Genomic DNA, 11,101 nt, shown 5'->3' on the forward strand with positions numbered 1-11,101 from the left:
CCCAATGTTTCTCTGTCCAATTATATGACTATTTGTTAAAATATATGTCTGTGGCCCATTTCTCTGGGTTTCTTCATTTAGCTGAGGCTTGTAACGGATAATTATATGCCACAGATAATCAATGAGTTCCATGTGAGCCATCACCTTGTTTTCTCTACACTCTGCTATAGTTTATCAACATGGGTCTAGGTCACTAAGCATCTGTCTTGATTCAACATCTTGCTTAGGTGTCAGACTTGGATTCATAGGCAACAAGTTATGAGTGTGTATTATCACAGGAGATTTTCATGTGGAGACAGTGGTAACCAGGGAGATTGCTATTGAGAGGCAAGTTCTGAAGATCAAAATTTCTTTCTATGCCAAGGTCAGAGAGGTGTACATTGAAGAGAATCTTCCAACATGCATCTCATCTACTTTTACACTGTAGCCACACAGTGGTGGAGGACCCAAGCCAGAGTTCTTAACAAGGCCCTCAAAGACCCCCTCCTTGAGGATGCCCATCCTGACCCCCTGTTGATGGTGGAGATGAGAATGAAGATGAAGTTGATGACTCACAGCAGGGACCACCACAAGGAGGTAATCAGCAGCCTCCTAAACCTCCTCCTCCTGGACACCAGCTGACTTTTCAAGGAGTCCAGTAGCATCAACAATGGCAACAAAATCATCCTCATCCTGGAAACAAACAAGCCCCAACACAGTCAGAAGGTAATTGGGAGCTTCCTGACACTTATCATCCTGCAAAGCCCTGGACATTACCTTCATTTTCCCAAGTGGATAGAGTATAAACTCTTCCCCAGCTCAGTCTACCCCACGTCTAGAATTCAGGGGCAGCTGTGATTTAAGCTCACTCTCCAGCAAAGGCCTTAACTCTTGTGCTTCTCATAATTCAGGGTGCTAACAAATCATCTGTGAACATGTTGAGGACATGGTCATGGAACCCATTTCTAGATATGTATAAATATTCTTGCATCGTGTAGGATGACCCTTTAAGTTCTCCAAGGTAATTCTGATTAGAGGCATACTGCACCAAACATCTCTTTTCCCAATTTACTGAAAGTAACTGCTTTGTGAAGACCAGCAGTGTTTTCTTTTGGTCCTTGTCTCCTTGCTCAGACTCAGATAATTTCACATTTACTGTACCTGTCACCAGGACTAATCAGTTTTTTCTCTCATTGGACCTCTCAGTCCAGAATCCCTGCTACTTGAATTCAAGTCTCTGCTGCCAAATATAAGTTTGATTTTTCTATGCAGTTTTGTAAATCAATTTATGTTGTGCTAGAAAATTCAAAAGAATAGAAAGACATGAACTAAATCAGGAAAGCCTTATTGCACCTCCTCACATCTACCAACATGAGTCTGGATCATTAATTTTTTTATGTATTCTCTTGAAAACATTTAGACACATATAAGCACATGCCTCCATTTTGCTCTTTGTTGTTCACATCAAGTGTCATATGTTACAATACATTCAGAGCCTTTCATCATTCTACCATAGTCCTTCCTTCATTCCAATCTGTTGTTCTTTATTCTTCATTCTAAATGGAAATCCTTCTTATTTTTGAACTTTTATGGCTTTCTTTCTAAAATTCCCATGTATCCATTCCCTCTGTATCCTTATCTATTAATTTGAAAGGACATGAAATATTCCATGAAGTTACTAACCCTAATTTCTCTAATTAAGCCCTGGTAATATGCTTATTTAATGCGAGTATTATGGTTCATTGTTGCAGTCATCCTCTTTGTAAATATAATCATGAATATTTTCAAGAGTATCCTCAGAATTAGTAATGTGGAAATAATAGTATCATTTTAATTGATGCATCATAATTATACATGATATTAGAATGTGTTGTTAAAAATCACACATAAAACTTGTTGCGTTTCAATCTTTATACTTCCCCTTCTATGAATAATCTTTTATTCCTTAGCTTATAAGCAACAATGTAGTGCAGTGCAGGCTCCAGGCTAGTTGGCTAACCAGAGTGAAGGAAAAGAAAATCAAAAAGGGAAGGGTAAGCAAGTGAAGCAGAGGAATTGGGCTCTCCTCTGCAGGGCTTCAGTTGATGCCAGGCAGAAATTAGAAAACTCCTGCATGTCACATCTTCCCTACAACCTTCCCCTTTTGTTTGTTTCAGAGAGTGAATAGAAAGACAATGTCCTTCGTTAATAGTATAGATCAACAAAATAATCAGTATGCATTTTCTGATTACTCTCTCTTTCTGGGGAATGTGAGGGTCAGAGACACAGTGTAAAAACACCCTGGACCCCTCTCATGGATACTTCCAGAAAGCTTCCCTTCCTCTTCATCCACAAGTCAGATGTAATTATTGCAGCATTTCCTGCATCACTTACTTTTCATAAGACAAGTGCAAGCTTTAAAAGTCTTGGAGAACATATGTACTAAGGTGCTTGTAAATTTTCAAGAAAGAAGGGATATAGAGTATCAGTGAGGAATTTGCACAGGCTGAGAGGTTCTACACATTTCCAAAACCATTGTTCCCATTTTCCAATTATGGGGATGTAAATTCAGACACCTTTTAACTAGAACCCAACTTTTCTCTCCTCAGATTTATTATTGCTCAAATCTGTCCCTCTCAAGATTCCCATGTTTCTTCATCCAAACCTGTGTGAATCTGGTATGTAGGCAGTAGAGTGGATTTGTAAAGACCTAAAACCTGGAGATCTTCATACATAACTTTTAGTTTTTTTTTTCCTGTCTCTGACCATCATGAGGCTTATAGAATAGAGTGGTAGCTGATAACAGTGCACCATGATGTATCAGGCACATGAGAATTTTATACAATTTCTTGGGCCAATACCAATACCAATATCAACACCAATAATATGAATTTATAAGAATATACAAAGTTGAAAAGACATATCTTATTTCCCAAGAGATTATAACCTATTGAAAATTCTAAGTATTTCATATAATTATTCATTTGTTATTTTATATAATTTTGATTTATGATTTAATTATCTATTTATTATTTAATGTAGGATCTTGCTATACTGGTGAGGCTGACCTAGAACTCACACTCCTCCTAATTTATATTCCCAGATCCTGAAATTTAAAACGTGGGAACCAATGCCCTATGAATCCTACTTAATTTTATTCCTTCCTTTATTTTTAATAATGAGAAAATAACTTAAATGCTGACCTGACTCTCCACACTTGATGAAAAATAATTTAATGTTATTAATTAGACCCAGCACATGTTTATTTTGGGCAGACAACACAAAAAAGGATGGGTGATTCAGATGTAGAAATCTAGATTTCTGTGTTAGCATATTTCATGTGTTCATATTTTTTATTTTGTCTTTTGTGTACTTGGCATTGAAAAGAGATTCACTGTAGTAGTGAATTTAACTCCAGCTCATTTTATTGTGTTTTCAGACAGCACTTGCTAAGCTTCCCAGTGTGTTTTCCAACCTATGATCCTCTTTTGTGCATCGAGATTAACTGGGATTATTCTACATCAAGACAGATTACACATTTCAGACAAGACCCTTGCTGGAGGGTGTCTACTCACCTAGAGCTCCCAAAACTTCCTGGTGTGGCCTTGCTCAGGGCTTCAACCACACTCTTCTTAACTGACAGATGCTCTATCAGTGCTCTATTGCCTCAGTGTGGTTGTGTCTGGTGCATTCAAAAGTGATATTTTTCTTTCAGGATACACTAGCCGCTTTCATGCATTGCTGATATAGGAAAAGGGCAGGAAGAGGCCCAGAATGAGTGATATTTGGAAGAATCACCTGCTCTCTGACAGGAGCCACTAAGCCAAAGACAAGGATGACTGCCACCAGACTGCAACAACCATAGTTGTTCACATGGAGCGGGAGGAACCTCAGTCTGGCTCTCCACTTTGTTCCCTCTCTCTGTAGTTTCTTTCCCATCTGAAGATCAACAGTGTGTCATCTGATGAGGACCACTCATCACCTGGTTCTCTTCTCATATTGTATCTGCAGAAATCAGGCTGTGATGGCAGTAAATAGAGGAATGTGCCAGGCTAAAGCAGCTCTGCTGTGTCTTCTAAAAAACCCATTAGCTGAGGGATAATGTCTCTTTTTTTAACATAGTCTGCAAAGGATTTCCAACTTGTAATATACACACCATCACCCCATATAAAATATATCCAAATATATATGGTTTTATATATATATATCTGTGTGTGTGTGTGTGTGTATATATATATATATATATATATATATATATATATATACATATACATACATACATACATATACACCCAGCCTGGTCACCTTCTAAGAGTTGTTCATATCTACGAGGAAACTTCCTTTAGTTTGCTTTGGAAGAAAAGTGCAAAAAGGACACTCACATACAGAACAAAGGATCCAGTTGCACCCACCTTACCATTTCCAATCCCATACCTCTTCCTGCCATACCTCCAAACAAGCCCCTCAACTTATCACCAGTCCTGCATAACTGAACATTTGCACACCCCTGGAGAAGGTCTGAAGGGATGAGATGCAGCTGTTAGTACAGAAGGGTTTAGATTGTCCCTGATAAGGGTGAGCAGGTAACTACTAGAGAGCACAATGAATAGCAGATGGTACAGCAAGTCATGCAGACACCTGTCAGAAACACAGTACCCTGCTTCAGAATTCTGGAATAAAAAAATGAAACACAGCTAGTGAAGAAAGGAATAAAAGTTGATGTGTAAGATTAAATAAAGGAATTCTCCCAAAATGAAGAAGGGGGAAAACATAAAATGATAAATAAATGCAGGGAGGATGAGTTCAGAACACAATCAATCACCTATTTTTGTGAGAGTAGGGATGATGACCACTCAGATTATTGCAAAGAATGTTCCTCACTGTGAATACCAATCTCAGACAACCAGATAGAATCTGACTGTAACACAGAATGTGAATGCGATGAAATTGAGAATTCCAAGGGGCTATGAGCTTGCCCTAATAAAGTGAATAATTATGCCCAACCCATTTTCACTGGAAGTGATAAAGAACACTGTGGAAAAATGGCAATGCTTTGAACAAGTGTGAGACTGTGGAATAGCACTGCTGATCTTGGAATTGTGTATATGTGTTTCACTGCTATAGGAATTTCACAGATAATAATCTCACAACATTGCTTTAAATCTAACCAAAGATATTAGTGAAAACAAAACTTTTTATGCCCATGTGTGTTAGTACAACATCAAGACTTCCCTCATAATTGCCAGTCCTATGATTTTTGGGCAATTGTTCGGGTTCTAGCAGGCTAAGGGTCAATGTTTCATTACCACGTTTTCATGTGTGGCTCCTGACTGATCAGAGTTCTGAGGAAAAATAGCAGTAACTCATCACACCTTCACAATATTCAATACACATAGGGACTCATACATCTTCATTGACTGAGTTTGTGTTTTAAAAACACATGCACCAACCAAAACACATTGCAAATAAGGTCATTGTTGACACACAAAAAACATGTGTGCAGTACAACTTCCCACATTCACAGTAGAAAGACAGATTCATAGACTCATTAAAGAGACAAATTCACATAATTATGGAACTTCTGTTCTAATATTGGTGCTGATTGTGAGGACAGTTTTGCTTCAACACTGTTGCTCAACTCACATGCCGTACCTCCTAGAAAGGACATACTGACAACCTCCTGTCCACCCCATCCTGCTGGGCTGAGGTCCCAAAGAGAAAGCAAGGATGCAAGACATCCTTGTGTGTCAGCTGTGAGGTCACCCAGCATGGAGTTCAAAGGCACCACTGTTCTGCTCCTCTTTATAAAGGGAATTGTCGGGCTTCTCCCAGCACAGACTTGGGAGCAACTGCAGAACCAACTCCAAGATGCTGGTGGTCCTACTCACAGTGGCCTTGCTGGCCCTGAGCCCAGCTCAGAGCTCAAATGAAGGTAAAAGCAAATGGGGATTGTAGGAGCTTCTGTGGTTTAGGAAGCCACAATACAGTGAGGGAAGGGGAGGGAGGGAAGATTATGAGGACAGTACAACAGAGTTTTTATGAAAACTGTAATACTGCATATGGCTTTGTTTCATGCCAGGGCTTTAGACTTTTAGGTAAAGTTGGAACATCCCTCTAAATTTTCAACTAGAAGCATGGAGATGTAAGTTTTGCATTTGAAGAAACATTGTTCCATGTTGTCAGAGATGCAAGGAAGGTGGGAGACTGGCACAGGGAAGCCAGCTGTGGAGACATTATTGTGTTCCAAGCAGACAGGCTGCAGGCTTCCAGGCTCTAGCAGATTCAGGACACAGGAAGGAGAAATCCCAACATCAGAGCTATGTCAGAGACAGAGATCCAGAGACTACACTGGACTCTGCCTATAGAGAGGGAGGTAAATATCAGGGTCCAATTTCTCATTTATCTCTACTTACAATCAGTATTTCAATGAGCTGTGTGCATGATGTGGGCCTAAAAGTGCATGGAAGATTTCCATACTCAAAAAATGAAGTGAAGATGCACTAAGGGTTTCAAAGAGGTAGACAAAAACAAAATACCCACTTGTGATATTGAAATACCCAGAACTCTTACAATATATTAACCATAATGTTTTACAGATGCTAGTTAAGACCTAAATGGTTTTCATATTTTCATGAAAGTGGCGAGGCTAAGCAGAGGCCCCACCAGGCCTTTCTCTCACATCTTTTTTTGTTTTCCTCAGCATCAGAGAGCATGGCTGAGTTCACTTAGAGGGGGTCCAGGTTGTGGTTGGAAGTCACCTTTCCCAGGAGAACATGGGTGACCCCTGAGATTGGTGACTAACTTTTCACTTCATCTGTTCTTATTTCCTAGAAGTCAGCTATGAAGGCCCTTCCACTCTATCAACAGGTAAGGCCAGTTCATCCTAAGATGACCTTCTCCTCCTTTTCCTCAGGAAAGTTCATTTCGACAACCTCTCCTTACCATCATTTTTATTTTCAGTAACTAATGAAGGTCATTTCCCTCAATAATATAAAAAAGCCTTTCCAAAGATTTATTCTGGGGAAAATGACCAGAACTGCTAGTGTGATAACAAAAGGCAGAGTTAGGCTGTTGCCCTGAGAGAAAGAATTTCTGAGAGGTGACAGAAAATGCAAATGAGCTAATCTGCATCCTCAGTGGTCATTCAATGCTTCCTAAGTCTTCTGGATGATGGAGCTCTGGAACGAAATGCACAGAATTGTGTGTCTGTGTACCTTGTGATACTGTGGATCAGTACTTCTAGAGGATCAATACATGTCACCCGGTCTAAGCAAATTCCCTTTGGCCGATCACCTTGGGTTTCCTTCACTCTATTATATGTTATCAAGGTTAGTGTAGGTCACTAAATGTCTACATGTCTTCATTCAACATGTGGCTTAGATGTCTGACATGAATTCATAGCCAACAAGTTATCACTGCATGCAGAAGTAAAGCTAGTAACATTTGGATATACAATCCCTTTGCTTTGCTTGGCAACTGGAAGGTATCAAAGATTTCCCTTAAGGGAAATTCAGAGGAGAAAAACTTTCAAATCTGGGTAAGAAACAGTCCACATGATGAGTATGTCAGTTAAGAGATCTCCAGTGAGGAGGAAATGGAAATGGAGGTTAGAGTTGAGAGGCAAGTTCTAGAATAAAGAGTCTGTGTACCAAGGCCAGAGAAGTGCCCCCTGAGGTTCTTTCACCAGCCATCACATCTGCCCTTGTGCTGTATTCACACAGAGGTTGAGGACCCAAGCCAGAGCTCCGAACAAGTCCCTCACAGACCACCTCCTGGAGGACGCCCACCCAGACCCCCTGTTCATGGTGGAGATGACAATGAAGATGAAGATGAAGGTGATGACTCAGAGCAGGGACCACCAGAAGGAGGCAATCAGCAGCAGCCAGGTCGCCCTCCTCGTCCTGGACAGCAGCAGGGACCCCCCCAGCAAGGAGGCCAGCAACATCAAGGTCGCCCTCCTCGTCCTGGACAGCAGCAGGGACCCCCCCAGCAAGGAGGCCAGCAGCAGCAACAAGGTCGCCCTCCTCGTCCTGGACAGCCACAGGGACCTCCTCAGCAAGGAGGCCAGCAGCAGCAGCAAGGTCACCCTCCTCGTCCTGGACAGCCACAGGGACCCCCCCAGCAAGGAGGCCAGCAGCAGCAGCAACAAGGTCGCCCTCCTCATCCTGGACAGCACCAGGGACCTCCCCAGCAAGGAGGCCAGCAGCAACAGCAAGGTCGCCCTCCTCGTCCTGGACAGCCACAGGGACCCCCCCAGCAAGGAGGCCAGCAGCAGCAGCAAGGTCGCCCTCCTCATCCCGGACAGCCTCAGGGACCCCCCCAGCAAGGAGGCCAGCAGCAGCAGCAGCAAGGTCGCCCTCCTCGTCCTGGACAGCCACAGGGACCCCCCCAGCAAGGAGGCCAGCAGCAGCAGCAGCAAGGTCGCCCTCCTCGTCCTGGACAGCCACAGGGACCCCCACAGCAAGGAGGCCAGCAGCAGCAGGGGCAAGGTCGCCCTCCTCGTCCTGGACAGCCACAGGGACCCCCACAGCAAGGAGGCCAGCAGCAGCAGCAGCAAGGTCGTCCTCCTCGTCCTGGACAGCCACAGGGACCCCCACAGCAAGGAGGCCAGCAGCAGCAGCAGCAGCAAGGTCGCCCTCCTCGTCCTGGACAGCCACAGGGAACCCCCCAATCAGAAGGTAATTGGGAGCTTCTGCCTCATATCATCCTGCAAATCCCTGGGCATCACCTTCACTTTCCCAAGTGGATAGAGTATAAAGTACTCCCCAGCTCAACCTACCTAGTCTACCCTAGAATTCTGGGGCAGCTGTGATTTAAGCTCACTCTCTAACAAAGGCCCTAATTGTTGTTCTTCTCAAAATTGAAGGTGCTAACAAATCATCTGGAAACATGTTGAAAGTACAGGGTCATGGAACCCATTTCTAAATGTGTATAATCAGGCATTCTTGGGCAGTGTAGGATGACCTTTTAAGTTCTTGAAGGTAACTCTGATCATCTGTTATCCTGTACCAAATGTCCTTTCTGTCAGTGTTACTGAGTATGGTTGCTTTTGGGAGGCAGGGGGCATTGATCTCTTTTTGTTCTGTGTCTCCTTGCTCAGACTCAGATGATTGCCCATTTTCTGTTTCCTTGTGACCATGTAAAGTCAGTTCCATTAATCACTGGGCCTCTCAGTCCAGAATCCCTGCCATGTGAATTCACCTCTGTGCTCCTAATTGGACACTTGATTTTTATATGCTTTTTGTCAAATTAATCTACACCTGACTGGAAAGTCCAACTGAATACAAAGGTGTTCAACTAAATCAGGAATGCACCTATCATACTTCCTTATAACCTCCATCATAAATCTCAATCATTAATTTTTTGTATATCCTCTTGGAAATATTCATACACATATGAGCACATCTCTCGATTTTACTCTACAAATGAGTATCATTATTTCTACTCAAATCTCGTTGTTTCTCCTTTCAAGTACCATATTTTATAACAATTTCAGAGCAGTTTACGAGATACACAAATCATTTTACCATCATCCTTCCCTCATTTTTTCTTCCTTTTGTTCTTTTTTCTTCTTTTCTAAACAAATCTCTACCTTAATTTTTGAATTTATCCATTTCTTCTTCTCAAAATACCTCCTCATTCTCCATCTTTTTGCCTCCTTCTTTGTTTATTATTTTGAATTTTTTAATAATTCATGGAATTACTGATTCAAACCTTCTCTAATCAAGCCATGTGTAATACCCTTACTATTGTTGGACTTTGCAGTTATCCTTTTTGTACATCTGATCATGACTATTTTCAATACCATTCACAAAATTAGTATCCCAGAATTATTCTTCTTCTATTTTTATTGATCTATTATGATTATCCATGATATGGGGTATGTTAACTATTTTATGGATACATTATAATGACACATGATATTGGGATGTGTTAAAACCACACATTCACACAGTGAAAAAATGTAACTTGTTGAGTTTCAATCCTCATACCTCTCCTTCCAGTAGTTATCTTTATTTCCTCATATTGTAAGTGTGAATGTAGAGCATACTCAATGCAAGATGTCTAACCAGGGTGGAAGGAGAAGCAGGAGAAGAGGAGGTGGGCTCTCCCCTGCAGGGCTTTAGTGATGGCAGCCAGATTTTAGAAACCTCCTGCATGTCACATCTTCCCTACAAACTCCCCCACCCTTTTTTTGTTTGTTTCAGAGAGTGAATAAGAAGACCATGTCCTTCGGAAAATTCTGCCATTGGAACAAAACGGTCATAGCCATGTCCTCTATAGACTAATAAAATAATCAGCATGCATTTTCTGATTGCTGTCTCTCTTTCTGGGGTGGGAGAGTGTGGAATCTGAAGGTCATGGACACAGTATAAAAATATCCTGCACCTCCCTCACGGATGCTTCCAGAAAGATTCCCTCCTTCTTCTTCCACAAGTCAGGTGTAGTCACTGCCATGTTTCCAGCATCCCTTACATCACAAGTGCAAGCTTTAAAACTATTTGAGAATATATGTACTAAATGCTTGTAAATTTTCAGCAAAGAAAGAGTATAGAATATCAGTGAGGAATTTGCAGAGGCTGAGAGGTTCTACACATGAAAATCTTTGACCCTGATTTCCAAGAATGGGAATGGAGGTTCAGGCACATTTCCCCTAGAACCCATCATTTCTCTCCTGAGTTCATCATTGCCTAATTCTGTCCCTCTCTAGATTACCACCTTTCTTTGGAACCTGTGGGAATTTGGACAATAGACAATAAGGTGCATTTTCTGAGACCTGAATCTTTGAGACTTTCAGACATGACTTCTGAATCGTCATGAGGCTTATAGAGTAGAGCCTTGGCTGATTATTGTGCACTATGTTGTATTAGGCATTTGAGAATTTCATACAGTTTCTTGGACATACATCAATCATATGGATTTATATAGCTCAACAAAGTTAAAACATATCTTTAAAGAAATTATAACCCATTGAGTCATTCTAGGTATTTTATATGATTATTTATTAGTTGTTTTATATAATTTTTATTCATTATTTATGTATCTATTTGGTATTTATTATAGGTTCTTGCTTTGATTGTGAGGCTGACCTTGAACTCACGCTCCTCCTAAATTATATTCCCAAGTAACTGAGAATGAAAAT

General features: G+C 41.3%; 1 protein-coding gene across 1 annotated transcript; it reads left to right on the forward strand.

Annotated features, from left to right (window-relative positions):
- The first annotated feature begins 5,800 nt into the window (after nucleotides 1-5,800).
- LOC144378388 (uncharacterized) lies at nucleotides 5,801-10,265 on the forward strand. Its single transcript, XM_078052406.1, has 4 exons — nucleotides 5,801-5,890; nucleotides 6,790-6,825; nucleotides 7,680-8,636; nucleotides 10,167-10,265. The coding sequence occupies exons 1-4, from the start codon at nucleotides 5,885-5,887 to the stop codon at nucleotides 10,245-10,247; spliced, it is 1,080 nt and encodes a 359-aa protein (XP_077908532.1). The 5' UTR covers nucleotides 5,801-5,884; the 3' UTR covers nucleotides 10,248-10,265.
- The last annotated feature ends 836 nt before the right edge of the window (nucleotides 10,266-11,101 follow it).

The sequence above is a fragment of the Ictidomys tridecemlineatus genome, chromosome 6, assembly GCF_052094955.1.
Source record: "Ictidomys tridecemlineatus isolate mIctTri1 chromosome 6, mIctTri1.hap1, whole genome shotgun sequence".
Classification (NCBI taxonomy): domain Eukaryota; kingdom Metazoa; phylum Chordata; class Mammalia; order Rodentia; family Sciuridae; genus Ictidomys; species Ictidomys tridecemlineatus.